The sequence below is a fragment of the Cetorhinus maximus genome, chromosome 14, assembly GCF_964194155.1.
Source record: "Cetorhinus maximus chromosome 14, sCetMax3.hap1.1, whole genome shotgun sequence".
Taxonomy (NCBI): domain Eukaryota; kingdom Metazoa; phylum Chordata; class Chondrichthyes; order Lamniformes; family Cetorhinidae; genus Cetorhinus; species Cetorhinus maximus.
Window position 1 is genome coordinate 47,139,281 of NC_135892.1, and position 20,711 is coordinate 47,159,991.

General features: G+C 42.3%; 1 protein-coding gene across 1 annotated transcript in view; it reads left to right on the top strand.

The window, feature by feature from the left end:
- The window catches only part of LOC144690122 (ribosomal protein S6 kinase alpha-2), a 435,548-nt gene that overhangs the window by 375,756 nt on the left and 39,081 nt on the right, over positions 1-20,711 (top strand). Inside the window, exons 15-17 of the mRNA XM_078557599.1 lie at positions 393-482; positions 13,924-14,082; positions 20,037-20,198. Of these exons, the coding sequence (XP_078413725.1) occupies positions 393-482; positions 13,924-14,082; positions 20,037-20,198 (411 nt within the window). The remainder of the gene's footprint in view (positions 1-392; positions 483-13,923; positions 14,083-20,036; positions 20,199-20,711) is intronic.

A 20,711-nucleotide genomic window follows, 5' to 3' on the forward strand; every position in this document is an offset into this window, starting at 1 on the left:
CATACGTCATGCAGTGAATAGGTACTTTGCAATTAAAGGTTTTGTCATATTAAATGAATAAGACTTAGTCATATTCTTCAATTATTCAGTCCCCTTGTTTCCACCACTGCTCTGCAAGGAGTATGGGTAGGAGGCTAACAGGTTTTACTTGCTCTGATTCTAGAAATTGCAGAGATTTCACCACTGTGGATACCAGTGGCCTCTTGCTGCTGAATTTACAGTAAAAGCTACATCCCAATGCAATTGTCCTCCAGGGAGCAACTGTGAAAGGGAGACATTCAGAAGGAAAACTAATGGAGAAAAAAAACCTTATATAAATCGCTCACACAGAGGTTTTCTGAAATTATAAGTGAATGCCATTGATAAAACAGCTTTCACTCTTATGTTTCCAGATTATCGATAAAAGCAAAAGAGACCCATCAGAGGAAATTGAAATTTTGTTACGATATGGACAGCATCCAAATATTATCACCTTGAAGGATGTGAGTAGATTAGACACATTGTTACTCTACAGTAATGGGGCACATCTGTCCTTATTGGAAAATGTTCTAACTGACGTAGCACAGGTTGATGTGGACAATTGTTAAACTTTATGGAAAATGCTCCACCAAGTGTTTACCTTTCACCTCACTTTGTCTTCATAAAGGTTTGCTAAAATTTGTACGTGTGGGATTTGACACTGGATTTTAATTAGCTACAAGACTTAGACACATATTATCTTCAGAGTAAGCAGTTTATCATTCTTGGAGAAGTTAGATTTCTTTTTGAGGTAAATTTGCCACAAGGTGATATGTCAGACAGTAGAAGATTGCATCGAGTAGACCCGTTAATCTGGTGCCTGAGCCAAGCATTTCCACAGCCTTCCTGCTGATGATTGACAAGCCAGCTTGTTTCACTGATGGAACATGGAAGGATGAACTTATCCCAGAGAGCTGAAATTCTTCCTGCTTTGCACAGTAATGTGGTAATGGATAGGATGTACTCACTGGACAAGTAGCTCTGTAATGGTAAGTTGTGTGTTTCTAACTGCAACATGTCAGGGAAGTATCCAAGGCCTCAGTCTGTTCAATCTTTCTCGATAGGTCTAATCTCTTAGCTTTGGTATCATCCTTTTAAATAATTTTTTGTACCTTCTCCTATTCATCCATTTCATTTTTGTAAGGAGACCAGAACTATGCACACTATTCCTATTGTAGCCTAACTAAGATTTGATATTAGTCTAATATAATTGGTCTGCTTTTCCATTCCAGGCCTCTAGAAGTGAATCTTAGTGCTTTGTTTATTTTTTTTAGTTTTTGTTTTATTAACTTGTATCACTACTTTTAATATAAAAGCAAAGTACTGCGGGTGCTGGAAATCTGAAATAAAAACAGAAAATGCTGGAAAAACTCAGCAGGTCTGACAGCATCTGTAGTTTCTCTCTCCACAGATGTTGTCAGACCTGCTAAGCTTTTCCAGCATTTTCTGTTTTTATTTCACTACTTTTAATGATTATTGTTTCTATATCCCTAGATTCCTTTTCACCTCTACCTCATTTAGACCCTCATTTTACAAGGAATTATGTGGCCTCCATATTCTTCTTACCACAATGCACATCTCACATTTATCTATAATGAAATTAATTTACTCATTACGCACACATTCTGCAAGTTTATCAATGTCATCTTCTATTTTCTCACAATCTTCCTCACTGTTAACTGTACACCAATGTGGTGTCATTCATAAATTTTGAAATTGCACTCGCAATTCCTGAATCCAAATTTTTTATGTAAATGGTGAATGACAGTTGTCCTGGCACCAATCCCTGTGGAACACCTTTTGCCAACCTGAGTAACTACCTCTAATTCCTACCCTTTGTTTTCAGTCTTATAGCCAGCTGCTCCTTGCCCCCTGATTCCACATGTTTTGGCCTTAGTTATATGACTAATATGCAGCGCCTTATCAATGTAGTTCTGAAAAATCTACATATATTACATTCAGTATGTTAACCGAATCTAATCTTTTTTGTTACTTCCTCAAATAATTCAATAAGGTCAGCCAAGCATGGCCTTCCATTTTGAAATCCTTGTTGACCATTTATTATATTTTTGATTTACAATGTTCTTCAAATAAATCTTTGAGTAAAGATTCCATTATGTTACCTACCACTGACATTATTAAATTAGCTGGTCTAGAGTTCCCTCTATATGTTCTATTTCAGTTTTTAAATATAAGAATCACATTAGCCCTCTGTCAGTCCTCTGCCACAATTTCCTTTTCCAATGAATTTTATACATTTGTAATAGTGACTCCGCTGTCACTTGTCTAACTTTATTTTAATATATGCGAATACAATCCATCAGACAGGGATTTTATCCTCTTAAAGTTTGATTAGTGGATCAATTATCTTCCCACTTTCTATATTAAAGGTCATTATGTGGTTTCTGATTCTCATTCTAACGTCATGTCCATCCTATTAGAGCCCCTGGTGAACATGGAGACAAAATAACTTCAATTATTTCTGTTATTTTGTTGTCATTAACTGAGAGTTTATCATGTGCATTCATGAGTGGCCCCATCCCTATTCTAATTTTCCTTTTTTTAATTGATGAGTTTATGGAATACTTCATTTCTATTTATATTGTTTGTTAGTTTAATTTCATAGTTTGTTACTTCATTGATTTGTTGGTTTGACTTTTTTCCTAACCTTTTAGTATTTCCTTTTGTATCCTCTCCTTTATTGTGTATGAATTTAATGCATTACTTTTTAGTTTCTGTTTTGTTCTTGTTTCTTTGTTCATCCATGGTATTTGATTTTTGGCTGTTTTATTTTTGTGTTTTGGGCAGAATATATTTCTCTTGAACACAACGGATCACCTTTTTAAATATTTCCTGCTATTCTTGCTCTTTGTCATTTTCTTTCCCAGTTACCTCCCCTAGTTCCATTCTCATCCCCTCAAAGTTCAGCTTTTTTCCCTTAAGCTATGATGATGGTCTTTTTTTTTCTTGCATCTTTCTTGGCTTGGTTATTTTAAAAATTATTTTGTTGAGAACACTATAGTCTAGATGTTCCCTACTACTACATACTGTTACCACACAAACTAAATGATGAAACCACATAAACTACTGTATCCACATAAACTGAATAATAATTATTTGGAATAGAATTTTAAAAAAACAGTTTCCTGACCCAACATGTCTATGCTGGTGTTTCTGTTCCACATGAGTCTACCCCCAACCTTACTTCAACCCATCCTATCAACATATCCTCTATTCCTTTCTCCCTCATGACTTATCCCTAGCTTCTCCTTAAATGCATCTTGGCTATTCATCTCAACTGTTCCATGTGATAGTGAGTTCCACATTCTAACTACTTTCTAGGTACAGTGTTTTTTCCCTGAGTTCCTTTTTGAATTATTAGTAACTATTATCTTATTAATGATCCCTATTTTTGAACTCTCCCAGAAGTGGAAATATCTGTGTATGCTAAACATCCTATGTCTCCCAGCCCACAACAGTGAAGAAAAGATTAAGTTGACACACCTCGGTCACTTCTGTGCATCCTGTGCCCATTGGTGGAGAGCCGGGAGCAGGTTATATGACTACTATCTTGTCATATGAAAGAGTGAAAGGAAAATGCTACAAAAATACAAATACAATCCCAACTGGACTTTAATCCTCGATATTAATTCCGAGATGCTGCAGTGAGGGGGTCACGGCATTTGTCAGTGTCATCTTAATGTGATATACATTTTACTTCCGGATTTTCACTTGATTGCACAGCAATGAGCTTGATGAGGACCTGAATGACACAATCTCAACTCTACTATTTGAAGGGCCAATTCAAAGATGGAATTTGGAGCAGTCTGGAATTGAAAGCAAGAGAAGACAAGGTGTGACAATAGATTCAAAAATTGCGCTGCTTCAATGATGCTTCCCTTGATATACTTCTGGGGGCTGTGAGGAGCTTCAGAGAGAGAGATACTCTTCCCCAGCAATGGGAGAAAGGAACCTGCTGTTTACAGAAAGAAGGTGACCCAGGAGATCAGCATTCTGCTATGTATCTGGCTTCAGTACAGGAAGTGCTTCAATGAGCTAAGTGGGTCAGGAAAGGTGAATGCTATTGCACATTTACCTACATTTGCTGTGTGCATCACCTCAGCCCCACCCTGCCTTGTCAAGCCTACTCCATCATATCACTCCTTCGTTTATCTTCCAAATGCACCCATCCTTCTCTTTCTATGCACTCCCTCTCACTTCCATCCGTCACTCATTTTCATCCTTATACAATTTCATGCCCCACCCTCATAGCCAACTTCACCAAATGCACTGCATCCATCAGATGAACATATGTCATCGCATTCACCCATAGGTCTGTTCTTTCCTTCATTACAGAACACAAGGGAGAGGGTGAGAGCCAGAGGTGACCCTCCATAGATTTCTCAAGTAACAGCTGCAGAAGAGATGGGGAAATAGGGATCTCCCAGCTATCCGGTGATGCTATTAAATATCAGTCGCCTGCATGCCATACAAAACTAAGTCATGTTGACTTGATTTTGGTGAAATAATAATTTTCATAATGATAATTTAAAATGGACTTATCTTGCCAGTACTAATTCGTATCTTTTCTCCCCGCCAAAGCCTTCACACATCCATGGACCTGGTGAAGAATGAACCTTCAGAAGAGCTAATTCTTTCTGGAACAAGTAAAACAGATATTGAGTTTTGACCTGGTGACTAACACTTTTGTCCCACCACACTGTGAGCAAGAGCTGACAGTGTGGCGGGACAGCTATGGAGAGTCTGTGTCAGAGGGTGCAGTCCTCTCCAAGCTCTGCTCAGCTGTCGGTGAAAAGAGAATCATTGAAGAGCAGCAGAGAATGCACAATGTATTGACAGGCCTTCCAAGCATGTTGACCCCAATTGCAGAGAGGATGACAGTGTTTCCCTCAGGCATGTGTGGGAGTGGGATGATGTCGCAGGGTATTGCCACAGTGTCTTCTTGCATGGGTGGAGTGGCCAGCTCCAGAGAAGATCAAACTCCATTCAAAGGATTCCATGCACGCCTTGACCATAGCCATGCAGATTCTGGATGACAACTGCTCTACCACCTTAAATAGAATGACAGATACCTTAGCCTTGGCCTTACTGTGCAACACTGACCTGCATCAAGACGCTATCCAGCAGAGGAGTAGCAGTGAAGTGCAGCTGGTCCATGAGAGGGATGATGGTGACAGTTGGCATGGGAGGGAAATGTTAATCAAAGCCCTTCCACTTCTTACCCATTGCCTTTCCTTCACTCAATAGCCCACTGGCTACATCCAGGTGCAGGTGGAGCAATTTTTAACAGGGGCTCCGGCAGCTCCAAAACCCAAAGGTTCCTGGGGAAGAGAGTCTCAGATCCCCGTGGGTCCAGAGAGGTCAGGGAGCTTGGACAATCACCGGGCAAAGCATCATGACTGTTTCGTGGGAATCTTGCGCACTTCTGCAGAAACGCTTTTCTGTGGTTGCACCCCAGGTGCACATTGTTGCAGTGGCAGATTGAGGTTGATGAATCCTCCTGGTTGATCAGAGTTGGTGGGATGCTCTGAACTTGTGGGAAGTCAGCCAAGGATACACATCCGAGCACCTGCTCATTCTGACCGGCATCATTCCAGGCAAAGTGCATATAATTGCCAGCCTTGCCAAAGAAACCATCAGTCATCTGTTTGATGCATTTGTGGACTACTGACCAGGAGATTCTGGATACGTCTCCAATGCAGCCCCTAAAAGGTTCCGGAACACCGGAAGTAAAAAGCTCAGGGTGGTGGTCACTTTCACAGCCACTGATAGCACGTGATCACCAAGTCCAGCAGGGAGCAGGTCTTCTAAGAAGCTGCAGATGTCTGCCATCATCAGATGTGAGCCTCCTAAAGTACTGCGCATCTGACATGTCAAGGAAACTGAATTTTCTGCCTGCACACTCTCTTTCACAGGCTGTTCCTCCTGAGAGCTGCATTCTTCTGTTGCCACCCTCTCTGATGTCCACTTGTAAGTCTCTGAACAGCAGGCTGCTGTTCCTGCTGCTGATGCTCATATTGCTCCTCTTCCAGGGACCTAACTAAGTGGGCCGAAGCACCACCAATCTGGAATTGATTCAGAAAATGTCCAAAGTGTGAAAAAGCAACTCTCAGCAACAGTACTGTGAAAAATAACCTCTTTCCCACTATTAAGTAAGAAAGCAGCTGTGCGCACTGAATGTATGTTGCAATATTCACATGAGTTTAATCAGTTCCCTCAATTTCCTTTGCATCCCCAGCTTGTTTTCAATAGCAAGTTTCAGGAAGCTGGGAAATACTGTGGATGGGAAATTAAACTTAAAACTGCGTTCTTATATCACTCCAATCAAGTGCTTCACATATGTTAATAAGCAACTCCCCTCTCCCGAGAGGATTGCCACAACAGCCCAACACACTCGAGTTAAACATGAAAGTTGGTGGGTTGGAGCTAGCATCCCTTTGCATTTGTATTTTTGCCAGATTTAATCGGCCCACCTGCACCCAAACCCTCACACCCCTCCAGGTTAAAGCCTCCCTTGTGGTTTCCAAGCCAATTAAAAATCAGAACTACTATTTTCTGATTTACACCAGAAAGGATTGACCTTCAAGAATTTTGAGAAGTTAATATACTTTTATCCTTTCTTTATTAATAATAATTATGTAAATATATTAATTATTTCCATGGGAATGTTGAAGTCTTAACTCTTCGGGTTGGAGATGTTAAATTTGTTTGAAATTAGAAAGCAAACAGTGGCATGGCAATGGGATTATGGTGCCATGGTTTATACATGATGATTCTAAAGTTGCCATAGCAACTTGGAGAGTTACATAACTGAATGGAAGGATATATTTTAGGAGTCCTAGCAAAACTGGAGCCAATGGGAATCAGGGGGGAAACTCTCCGCGGGTTTCAGTCATGCCTAGCACAAAGGAAGATAGTTGTGGTTATTGGAGGTCAATTATCTCAGTTCTAGGACATCACAGCAGGAGTTCCTCAGGGTAGTGTCCTAGGCCCAACCATCCTCAGCTGCTTTATCAATGACCTTCCTTCTATCATAAGGTCAGAAGTAGGGATGTTCGCTGATGATTGCACAATGTTCAGCACCATTCGCGACTCCTCAAACACTGAAGCAGTCTATGTGCAAATGCATCAAGACCTGGACAATATCCAGGCTCGGGCTGACAAGTGGCAAGTAATATTCGCGCCACAGAAGTGCCAGTTCATGATCATCTCCAACAAGAGAGAATCTAACCATCGTCTCTTGACATTTAACAGCATTAACAGTGCTGAATCCCCCACTATCAGTCTCCTAGGGGTTACCATTGACCAGAAACTGAACTGGACTAGCCATATAAATATAGTGGCTACAAGAGCAGGTCAGACGCTAGGAATCCAACAGCAAGTAACTCACCTCCTAACTCCTCAAAGCCAGTCCACCATCTACAAGACACAAATCAAGAGTGTGATGGAATACTCTCCAGTTGCCTGGATGAATGCAGCTCCAACAACATTCAGGAAGCTTGACATCATCCAGGACAAAGTGGCTTGCATGATTGGCACCCCGTCCACAAACATTCACTCCCTCCCACCAACGCACAGTGGCAGCAGTGTGTACCATCTACAGAATGCACTGCAGGGACTCACCAAGGCTCCTTAGGCAGCATCTTCAAAACCCACAACCATTACCATCTAGAAGGACAAGGGCAGCAGACACATGGGAACACCACCGCCTGGAAGTTCTCCTCCAAACCACTCACCATCCTGACTTAGAAATATATCGCCGTTCCTTCACTGTCGCTGGGTCAAAATACTGGAACTCCCTCCCTAACAGCACTGTGGGTGTATCTACACCACATGGACTACAGCTGTTCAAGAAGGCAGCTCTCCACCACCTTCTCAAGGGCAATTAGGGAAGGGCAATAAATGCTGGCTTAGCCAGCAATGCCCATAACCCATAAATAAATAAGAGTAAATAAAAATCTGGCCTCCTGGGAGTGTAAGTTGGACATTTGGAGGTTCCCTGCCCGTAAGCCCAAATTTATCATATGGGCAAGGCTCCATAATGGGCATACATCTTCATAAAATGACTCCTTTTAATAGTTGTCATCCCCATCCTAAAAATGACCTGAAGGCTCTACATGAAGGCCTGTGATCAGTCTATGGGCCCAAAACCAACATTGCGACACTTATCCTCTCTGCAGATGGCTATCTGCTCCTCACAGTTAGGCATGAGATTCCCTCTCGTTGAATAGAGCACTTTAGCAATGTCCTAAACCAACAATCCATTGTGTGCTCTGATAGCATTGAGTTACTTCCACAGCACAACACTCTGGAAGAGCTTGTTTTGGATCCTTTTTGAGCAGAAGTCACAAAGGCCATAAATCAGATTTCTATGGCAAGTTGTCTGTAGCTGATGGCATTCCACTTGGAACATTCAAGCATGGAGGAACTCACATGGTTAAAAATCTCACTAATGTCTTCTGCTTAACCTGGAACCAGGGCCCTGTGCCCCAAGACTACAAAGATGCCACCAAAACTCAACTTTACAAATGGAAAGGGAGCAAGTCCATCTGTGATAATCATCGTGGAATATAACTTATTTCAACAGCAGGAAAAATTCTTGCAAGGGTTATTCTTAACCGGATGTCACTCACCTTATTGACTCTGTGTGCCCAGAGTAACACTGTGACTTCTGTGCCAGATGGGGAACTATAGACATAATCTTTGCAGCACATCAAATTCAAGAAATAAGGACCTCTATATGGTGTTTGTTGACCTAACCAAGGCTTTTGACACAGAAAACTGGGAAGACCTGTGGAAGGTTCTGTACAATTATGGCTTCCATGAAAAGATGACCAGTGTCATTTGCTCATTCCACAATGGCATGATAGACACGATGATGCAAAGTTGTGTGTCATCTGATGCCTTTCCTGTTACCGGTGGCACCAAGCAAGCCTGTGTATTGGCCCCAGCTGTGTTTTCCATGGGGAGAATATTCCCCATGTCGGGCGGGCAGAGCGGGAGCGGGCGCGGGCGCGGGTGTGCGCACAGCGCACTGACCGCCGAGTCCAATGGCGACCCGCGGCCTGTTTAAATGAAGCACTGGCAGCCTTTGCAAGGCTGCTCACAATGGTAGGTAGAAGGGCTCACCAGAGTAACCAGAGGGCTTCTAGAGAGCAGGCAAGTCCGGAGGGTAGGCCAGCAGAGCAGGCCAGGCCGGAGGGTAGAGCTGTGGGGCAGTGTGCCCCTTGTTTTTCAGATGAGTGCTTAGCTGCCCTCCTGGAGGGGGTGGCAGCACGGCGGGAGGTCCTGCTTCCGAGGGACAGGAGGTGGAGGCCCCCCCCGACCAAACGTGCCTGGGAGGAGGTGGCCGAGAGTGTGAGCTCCCATGATGTGGTGCAATGCACGTGGGTCCAATGCTGCAAGAGATTCAATGACCTCCTGCTCTCAGGAAGGGTGAGTACCATGTTGGCTGAGGTCATTTAATGCAGCCGTCAGCCTTTCCCCCCAAGGCACCCCCCTCCCCCACTTCCTTCGGCACTGCACCTCAGACATATTGAGGTAGCTGCTTCGCTGCCTGTATACCCTGGCTGCAGGTTAGTGCTGTCTTCTTCAGCCCCTTCCACCTTGGGCTACCTCTTGGTTCTGCACCCCTTCTGCCTGTGTCTCTCTTCCCAAAGGTGACTCCTTGGAGGCTGAATGTGGATTCCTGGCCTCCTACCCCTTCTGGCCCTTCCTTCCTCCTCAGAGGAGGTGCCTCCAGTGGAGAGCACAACTCCCATTCCCAGGCTAAGGGAAGGCTTCCTGAAACCTGCAGGTCCCAAAAATGATCTTTGCTGTAGAGCCCTGACCTGAAGACTGTTACTCCTGTCCAAGCAGCTGTGATGAGTTTTGAAGTATTCCTGCTCACACAGGCAAGTAGCAGTAACTTTCACAATTAAATATCCAACAGATAGCACTTGCAATCCCACTCACCCCTCTTATCCCGCCCGTGGATGAGGTTTATACAAAGGCCTCCTACCCGCCTGCCCATTGTGCCTGTGCGACGCCCTAAAGATCGCACGGGCCCTGAAAAATTGCAGTTAGTTGCTGCCTCAAGGGCCTTAACTAGCTGATTAATTAAAGGCGGGTGTGCATCTGAGAATATCGCGTGCCCGCCCACCTAAATATTGTGATGGTGCGCAGTGACATCGGGACACTCGCCCGATGTCACCACATGTCACTTCACACATCGGACGAGAAAATTCTGGCCCATGTACTTTTCAGCCTTGCTCCAGTGTGCACTCCAAGATCTTGACACAGGAGCACTCATTCAATTCAGACAGACAGCAACTTCTTCAACTTCCAAAGGATAATGGCTTGCACAAAGGTTACTGAACAGCTACTGAGTGAACTCTTGTTCATGGACAATTGTGCTATCATAGCACATATTACGGAGGACATTCAGCTGCCTACTGATCACTTTGCCCTAACCTCAGAACACTTTGGCCTGACAGTAAGCCTGAAGAAGACTGAGGTCTTGTATCATCCCGCCTCTGGCCACGTACCCCAAGACTCTGCAGTCACAATGAACAATACACCCCTCAGTTCAATAGAGAAGTTTTGCAATCTGGTGAGTATTCTTTACAGTAACACTACTCTGGATGACGGAATCAACTATGACCTGGCAAAAGCAAGCTCAGCGTTTGGCAGTCTCACTCACAGACTTTGGAAAGAGCATGGAGTTTGTCTCAGAACAAAGATCAAAGTCTATCAGGCAGTTGTTCTTACATCACTTCATCACTTCTTTATAGGTGTGAGACTTGGACAACCTACTGGCATCACATAAAGCAATTAGAAGCATTCCATCCTCACTGTCTGAGATTATTTGCACCATCAGGTGGCAGGACAAAATTCCCCAACATGATATTTATGCAAAGTGCTACATACCTGGCATTGAGAGCGTGCTCATCAGAGCTCAGCTTTGCTGGGTCTTGTGTTCGTGCGTGGGTTGGTCATATGGTTCTCATGGAGGATTCTTGCATTCTAGAGTCAGTACTCTACAGCCAGTAGAGAACTGGTGCCACAAGATGTCCCAAAGTTAGACATAAAGACAATCTAAAAACCAACCTCGGAGCTTGCAAGCTAGATCTCAATACATGGGACCAAACAACCTTGGACAGACCCAAATAGAGAAATCTCAGTCGTCAAACAATTTCAACATTTGGGTAGAACAGACTCAAGTGCCTTCAGGGCAAGCGAGTGCAGCGCAAAGCCAATGCCTGCACCCATACCTCCAGCACTGACTTCATATACAGTATTTGCAATCGGTTATGCAAATTATTATGATCTAATATCATACATTAAGCAACATCAATCTAGACTGTAAACCAGCCTTTGATTTTGCTGAGCACTCATCCATCGAAGTGACAGGAGAATCCATCAGAATTGTTACTGACAGGAGGGGGTTTAATTTAAGCAGACCTGATTTATCTTCTCACCACCCAATCGTACACAAAAAGATGTTTGATTTACTTCCCCCTTTTCTAAGTGATGGTGTATTTCCCAACCTCTCTGTTTTGGTGTGATCTAAATTTTCTATTAATAACCCCATAGCAAACTCGAGATAAGATCAACTCAAAGGGTTAGTTTATTTGCACACTCTCAAACCATGGGAGGAGAGTCACCACATTGCCTTCTGTGTACCACAGTAAATCATTGTTTCATGTAGGTTCTAGAGTCCGGAATGAAAGTCCAATGAAGTATTCCTTCACGGACATTGGCAGGCTGAAAACCGATGCCATATAATTCACTTTTCCAGTGAAGCTGACATCACACAATGAGATACACATGCAGAGATGAATCAGCCTTGTAGGCAATGGTGCAGAAGTTCCAGTAGAAACAGGGTAGATAGGGCCAGGCAATCAGCCTGGGCAGAGCCCCTTTTCTGTGCTGCTGCTATTCAGATGGTAAAATGTCAGACTGAGTTTGCAGTAGAGCAAGGAAATACAACTGGTTCCACCAGCTAAAGCTTCATGTCCATGACTCCCACCTCTCCACATTGTCTTTGACAAGGGATGTGTATCCCTTGCCTGGACCCCGAGATGGTTAATTGCCTCAATCATTAAGAATTGAAAGAAAAGTTGCAGGGTCCTTTGTCCTAGCAGACAAATAGACTCTGGTTGGCCAGCCTGGTTTATGAAATACAGGTGGCCTTTGTATAGTTCTCTTTGACTTTGGCCTCTGCAGTCCATAATGTGTCATCAACATTTCTTCAGAGATAACAAGTGTACGTTTCTTTGAAACCGCCAGCTAACTCCTTTTGTTCAAGTGTCACAGACAGACACAGATTCAGTCATTTTAAAAGGTTTTTGTCCAGTTTTTTTTTAAATTTTAGAGATAAACATGATATTGATATCTATTTTATAAAAAATATATACAGGGTGAGGTCTCAGTCCCCTCACAGAATCCATCATCACTGATGATTGGTAATGATCTACAAGGCAGCAATCCCAGAGAGCACACACGAGTAGTGCCCTTGAATGATTGCAATTTATTTATTGTTCCTTATATAGGGAACATTGAGATAAGTCTGCTCCTGCACTGCTTCTACAAGGAATGTCAAATGGCCTGCCCCTCCTCCTATGTTCCTATTACAAAAAAAATGATTGTTTACTGCTTACAACTTTCCAACCAAAACACAGAATTACTCTCATAGTGTATTGTTATGATCAGATGAGGAGGGGTAGAAAGGTTCCCCTCTTTTCTCACTCTTCTGTCGACCGCAACAGGGTTTTTTAAAAGGATGTGCTTGCCAATTTAATGAGTGTTTAACCATTTACATGCTGCGACTGTAAAAGATGCACACAGACGAGTATCTTTGTAAGCTTTTAAAAAATAAAAGAGAATAGTATTTTTTTGTACTTAACACTTGGCATAAATAAAAATGCTCCAACTCTCACACGCACATGCATTCAAAAGTTCACACACACACACAGAGGTAAGCTACAAAGTGGGAGAATAGACTAAGCAATTATTTTAAAGCCCAATAAAAGTCAGTAGTCTACAAATCAATGACTTGGATGGTTCCAGGCTGGTTCAATTATCCCTCTTGATTTGACATTGAGATGATTTAATGAGATGAGAGATTTGCCTTTTTTTTCTGGAGCCAGCAGCTGCTGAATTGATTTCTAAAACACTACCTACGATGTATGGGTAAACAAACAACAGGCAGAGCTCGAGCTTGCAGGCTGGATGGAGAGAGAAAAATAGTACCTACTCAGTGTCCTGCTTCTTATGTTCTGGACGGCCTGCAGAAAAGGAGTTTCTTAAAACACAAAACAGAGTTAATTGGCTCATCACATGTTCCCTTCTCACTGACTGACCAGTTACCTAAACATGGTCACGGCAAGTTGATTTCAAGTCCATGGTTTAGATATGATTGGCTATATGAGCTTCTTTCTCAGCTGGGGTCCATTGTCAAAGTGATTGTGTCTACTACTTGTTCCCCACCCAGTTGAATACACAGGTGATGGTCTAGATGTCTTGTGAATGGGTCAGGAGATGTGGTCATTCACATTCTTCTAAGGTTTATTTCACTTTGTTATTTTTTCACTATTGTGCAGCAGACACATTATGCTCAGCAGAATTCATATTAGCTGAAATTATAATAACAATATACATGACATGGAGTAGTAGGTATATGATGTCACATGATTGAATTTCATCAATACTAGTCTCCATTCTCCTAAAATAATACCGGAAAATATATCATGCATTGTAACTTAAAAAATGGCTCTATACAAGGAATCGAAGCATGAAGTTCTGAACGATACCATTTGGCCTGTGAATCTTTGCTGCATTATGTAGCTCCTTTAAACAAATATTTCTTGCCTGACCTTGATTTTGTTTGCTTTAATTATTCAGGTATATGATGATGGAAAATATTTGTATCTTGTCATGGAACTAATGAGAGGAGGAGAACTGCTTGATCGAATACTGCGGCAGAAATGTTTCTCAGAAAGAGAGGCCAGTGCAGTACTTTATACAATCACAAAGACTGTGGAGTACCTACACTCACAAGGGGTATGTTCTAATTGTTAATTTTGCAGGTTTTAATTTTAATGGTGTATTACAAAAGCATAGAGTTACACAGCATGTGTGCAAGCAAAAAATAAACTTGGAAGAAAGGCATACATTTTCCAGGGAGCCCCATATCCAAATGCTGTCCTTGCCTTGGGCAGATATTCTGGGCAGATTGCACCCCCAGTACAGGCATAGTAGGACAAGAAAATCTGCTGCTACTGCATGTCTGAAAGGTTGAGCACCAGGATCCAGAAGGCCCAAAGATAACTAGATAAGCTGTGAGCATTTTGGCACCCAATTGTAAAAATAATTTGTAAAGATAGAAGAGCCAGCAATGCATGGCTCACCTCATTTAAATGGGAATGTTTGGCTTATTCCTATTGCAGGCAGAGATCATTCTTCAGCCCTCGGGAGAATTTCCATAAATTCTAGGGCTACATTTAGGGGATGGAGGCCCAGTGCTGTCCTCGGAACATCAGTCTCTTAAACTCTACGTTCTGTAAGAAACTGTGATTGGGTGTGAAGTAAATGAAACCCAGCAAAGTGAATGAAAGCCTGTTCAAGGCCCCAGCTGTAACCTTGGAGAGGACAAATGAGGCTGATCAATACAGAGGGTGAACAGTGGGTACTAACTGAAAGTAATATCTGTTCAGGGGATAACTTGTGTTGGGAGCTGAAGGATGCAGGACAATTAAACAACTCCACACAGCATCCAAACCCTGTTACCCAATCTGTCTTCAATCCTAAAGAAAACCACTCATAGTCTGGAACATCCAGCAGAACTCAGTGAAGACGTTGACATCCAGGACTAAGTATTCAAAATATTTGCACACAGTTGTGAGGGCAGAGAAAGCCTAATAAGAACTCAGTGCGTGGGCTGTTAAAGGATGCTGAGAAGCATCAGTTTATTATGGAGAGGCATGTGGACATTGGGCATTTTAAGGGGGTGCTCACCTCCAACCAAAAGCAAGTGCCATAAAGAGATTCTCATAAGATATATGGGAAGAAACCATTGATGCTACCACTTCTCAGGAATACCACTACCCATCCTGAAGGTTGAGTTTTTTTTTCCCATACATTACAGTCTTCCAGAAATCTAAGAAAACAGTAAAATCTTACATTTATATCACCCCTTTCATTATCTCAGATTGTCCTAAAGTGCTTTACAGCAAAAGGAAGTACATTTAAAATGTGATCTGTGTTGTAGTGTATGGAAATAAGGCAGCCAGTTTGTGTACAGTAAGGCCCCAGAAGCAGCAAGGATATAAATGGCATGATAATCTGTTTCAGAAATATAGGTTGAGGGATAAACATTGGCCAGAACACCAGGAAAGCTCCCCAGCTCTCTCTATAATGCAATTGAGTTAAAAGATAATGCAGCACAGAAAGAGGCCATTCACCCATCATGCCTGTCCTGTTTCTTTGAAAGAGCTAACTAATTAGTCCCCATGCCCTGCTCTTGCCCCATAGCTCTGCAAATTTCTCCTTTTCAAGTGAATATCCAACTCCACTTTGAAGGGTGCTATTGAATATGCTTTTATTACTTCTCAGGTCATGCATTTCAGATCATAACAGCTCAATGCATAAAAAGGTCTTCTTGAATTCTATTCGGAAATGACAGAATTGTTAAATCCACCATCCATGCTTTAGTTTCCATGCAAAGGACTGCACTTCTGACATTGCCAGCTTAGATTATATACTATGTCTCTACAGAGGGGCTTGGACCTGTGTTCTTTTGACAGGGATGAGAGTGTTACCACCAACTGAACCAACGCTGACTCTTGGAGATCTTTCAGTGGGGAACTTATAGTCTTTGAGTTTCTTTACTTTTGAGGAGCGTAAGGCTAGACAAGTGACACCTAATTTCACATTGCTACATGGCAATTTCTTATGTTACAGCAGCGACTACATTTCAAAAGTACTCCATTGGCTGTAAAGTGGTTTGGGAGATCTTGCAACCATGAAAGACACTATAAAAGTGCAAGCCTTTTTTGTTCTTTTATCTACAGAAGTAGATTGTACTTCCACAATGGAGAAATATTGCATTGTTAAAATGTTTCTAAAGTAGTATACAAATGCTTCCTTTGTAGGAAGAAGGACATGCAATCATAGCTATATAAAGCACATTGTTTGGAAAATGTCTTTATGTAGGTTCACAAGCCTGCAATGTGAATTATGCAGCAGTTTGATTTTGAGATTTGATGGTCATGGTGATTTACTTTATTCAGATACTGCGCTGGTTAAATGGGTGTTAAAATTCTTTTGCGTGATATCTTAACATAGTCATTAACATATTTATGGTCATTGGGTTAATTGCAATATTGATGTGGTGAATAAAGGAATTTTATGCCAATGTATTAACCAATACAGTACTAGCGAATACTTGCACCCCTTTTTAATGCTGTCTGGTCTCCCATGTTCACACTCATCCACAGCATTGCATTTCTGCCCCACCACTCAGATATTTATATTCAATTTTGCATCATCTGTCTTGAGTGACAGTATTTTACAGAAATATGATGAATAAGCATTTAACAACAGCATAATAAGACTGTGTAAACTATTTTTACAGTATTGTCATTCATAATGAATATTTGGATGTGCAATGTGCCTGAACAAAAGACAATGATATCTCTTTGTTCAACATTAAATGTGTTGAAATTCCCATCCTAGATTTTGGTTTATCTGGAATTTCAGATGTATTCTTAGAATGAACACATCTAGTTTTAAGACTAGAAGCTTAGAATACTCATTAACACTAATTCTGAGTATTGGAACACTATTTCATCATAAAATAGAAACGTATATGTTCAATTAGTTCTGACCTGAGCCATGCAAGAGAAGACTGAGGGATACAAAACACGCCCATATCAAGAGAAGGAAATATCAGATGTGGTGTTGGTACTGGGTCATTATGGCTTGGCTTCTGGTGATGTTGAGAGTTGTTTTGATCCATCAAATTGATTCTTTTGTGTTAAATCCTATATTATGGATGGGACTGCCTAGTCAATAACCTCACATCATAAAATATATAAGAAATAAAACAAATATTTTTCATTTTAATGTGCTTTGCTAGTACAGTGTCTTTTTACAGTTTAAACCTGGGTTTGAATCCAGTGCAAAATGATGGGAAGGAAATCTATGTTGAGGTTGGCATTCTTCTCACGAGGCCTTAGATAACCCTGCAATCAATGCTGTTGTACTGGATGGTCTTAGTTGCTTTAACATTAAGAAGCTTATCACAAGTTTACATTGCTCAGCCATGGTGTCTTAGTTAGTTAACACCAGTAAAACCCTAATGTACAATTGGGGTCCATAGGCCTCAACATTGCCACTGTACCCAAGTTCTCTTGATCTAGGTAGGCTGTGTGCTTATGGGAAGAGAACTGGAGGGATTTTAACCCAACACTCGCAGTGAAAACTGTGCAGGTTGCAGTTAAGATGTCCCAGGTGACTTAGCTCCCAGAATGCCCTCCTGAATCCGACTGTTTCTGACTTGATGAATGATTGAGGACAAGTGACTACAGCCAGCAGAGTCCTAATCCACAAAAGCTAACTGAGGTCCAATGATGTAATCGAGCCCCGAAGTGATGTTAACTTTGGCCTGAACAGGAGGGCCTTACGTCATTCCCTCCGTCATTCCCTCCAGGTGAAGGCTAACATAAAGATAAGCAGGAAGCTGAGGAGGATAAGATTTTATTATCCTTTTTGGGGCCAGGACAGCGGAATGTTTAAACTGCCTCTTCTCCATACTCCCCCTGCCCCCGCAATCCCCCTCTCCACCCCCGCACCACTTCCCTCCTGCAAGAAGTTCCCTGGAACCCCTTCCAAACACTTCCCCGAGTGCGAGGAGGAGGCCCAAGTGCCACATCTTTTCCAGAGGCTTCTTGCCTGTAATGTTAATGAGACTTAGCAGTTAAAATTATCTTGGTCTCATACTACTGCAGGCGAATGAGGAAGCAACTGAAACCAATGGTGTCCTGCTGAAAACCCACTGGCAGTTAGAATTTCTCTCAATGTGTGTTACAGTTCAAGCAAACAGAAATATTGTGGATTTATGGTCTCAGCTGTGGACCAGTGGCAACACCGTTGCCTTTGAGTCACAAGCTTGTGGATTCGAGTTCCACTGCAGAGGCTTGAACACAAAACCTAAACTGGCATTTCTATGCAGTACTGAAGGAATGCTGCTGTGCATGTGTATAATTTTTTACATGGACCATTAAATAAATGCCCCATCTTCCTATTAAGCGTACATTCAGGATCCAAAGGCATTATTTGAGGAAATGCAGGGAGCTTCCCCAGCATTCTAGACAATATTCATCCCTCAACCAACATCACTAAAACAAATGACCTGGTCATTATCATATTGCTGTTTGTGGAAATTTGCTGGGCGTAAATTGGCTGCTGAGTATTACAACAGTGACTATACACTTCACTGTAAGGTGCTTTGAGATGTCCTGAGGTTTGAAAGGTGCTATGTAAACACAGGCCAGGATATTGAGATCGGCGAGTGGGGGTTGGGGCTTGCTCGCCGACGCGTAAAAAGACGCGGGATGACGTTGGGCAGAATTCCCAACGTCACCCCCGCCTCATTTCAATTTTCAGGCCGGCGGGGGGGCGCAGCTGAATCAGCTGTGTGCCCGTCGACCTGTCAATGGCCGATTGAGGCCATTTAAAAACTAATTCAAGTAGTTAAAGGACCTGCCTGTCCAACCTTAAGGTTGGTGGGCAGGCCGGGAACCCTGGCGGGCTTCAGAAAAAGCATGAAGCCTCATCCATGGGTGGGATGAGGTTTCATGTAGGTTTTTAAAAATTTAATAAAAGTTTGATTAAAAGTGATGGACATGTCCCAACTCATGTGACAGTGTCAGATGAGGGGACATGTCAGGGATATTTTATTTCTCCACATTTATTATTTTTAAATTTGGTGCCGATTTCCCTGAGGCAGCACTTAGCCTCAGGGAGATGAGCGCGCTCTTTCACGCGAATGCACGAAAGAGCGCACTCTCAGCTGAGGGAATCCCCCACCGCCCGCACAGGGAGCGCATAGCACTTCCTGGCGGATGTCACGCTGGGCGGGCCTTAATTGGCCCGCCCACATAAAATGGCAGCGCGCCCCCAATTGTGGGCGCCGATCGGAGGCACACCCACACGTGCCCGCTTCTGAACTTCCCCCCCTGATGGGAGAACATTCTGCCCATAAGCTTTTTGATTTCTCCAGCATAATTTGGAGACTGTTACACATGTTGAGAGCTTTCCATACATTCCATGGTTTTCAGCTGATTCCCATTGAAATGAATTTCAACAAGGTCCAGCTGAATAAAGTTAGGAAGATGCTTGATGTGAACAGTGAAAATGCCACACTGCTGTAACAATGTTAATTCTGTGTTATTTTTGGGGTAGTCCAGATGGAGAGTCATCCTACATCTCACCCATTCTATGTCTCACTCATGTTATACTTGATTTGAGCATTCTTGGCATTGACACTGGGTGCTCAAAATAGAAAGTGTTTCATTCACTGGGACTGACATCCTGTTCCCTGATAAGGACAACAATACTGTGGGTAGAATTTCCTTTGCAGTTGAAATACTTCTGTGTGCTATTTTCTTGTTAATACATTGGTATAAAATTCTCCCGTGCACTATTTTAAAAAGTAGTCATAAACTCATTTATCTTGAAAGAGCTTGAAGACAGCATGTTGAGGGTAATTTTCACTTTCACCGCCTGGGCAGTTTCTATAGGAGGTGTACAACCTGCTCTGCCAGATTACTGCCCAGACAGCGAATGTGAAAATTACTGACTGCAGACTGTGTACAAGATTGCCACTACATATCAGATTATGGAATTCATCACTCCCAGTAAGGGACAGCACTCACAGGCAGAAGACATCAGGAAAGCTTTATCATTTGTGATTTATAATTGGTGATTCAGTGCTTCTTTCTCATTCCTGCTAGGTTGTTCATCGAGATCTGAAGCCAAGTAACATTTTGTATGTGGATGAGTCAGGAAATCCAGAATCTATTAGGATATGTGACTTTGGTTTTGCCAAGCAGCTCCGGGCTGAGAATGGCCTTCTAATGACTCCATGTTATACCGCCAACTTTGTAGCGCCTGAGGTAAGGGGCTTCACAATTCCATGTTGTTTGTCTGAAGAGATTAACATGAACTCGTTAACACTGTAAACTGATGCATGTTTCTAACGGTGTTTTGTGCCGTTCTGTTGATTTTCCAAACATACACTTCAAAATATGTCCTATTTAGATAAGGATTGATGCATTGAAGTGCATTCATCAGAATAGTAGTGATGTTTTTGTCCTATCGAGGTCTTTTACAAAAGTGCACTATTAGATGCTTTTTTCTGGAATACATTACTCATTATTCTGTGGGAGTTAGCTCCTTGTACAGTTTGGGTAAGCACTCAGGATAATGGGTCTAGTTTACAACATTTCTATACTTACAAAAATAGGTATAGTGTTCATAACGGAAAAACAAAAATAATTGCCTTTCAAATATTTTAAAGACCAGAGTGCTAATCTATTTTGAGTGCATTGTATTTGGGGATTTTCAAACATTTTCTGTGGAACAGATGTGGATACGGATCATATTGAAGTGTTACGATAAGGCCAATG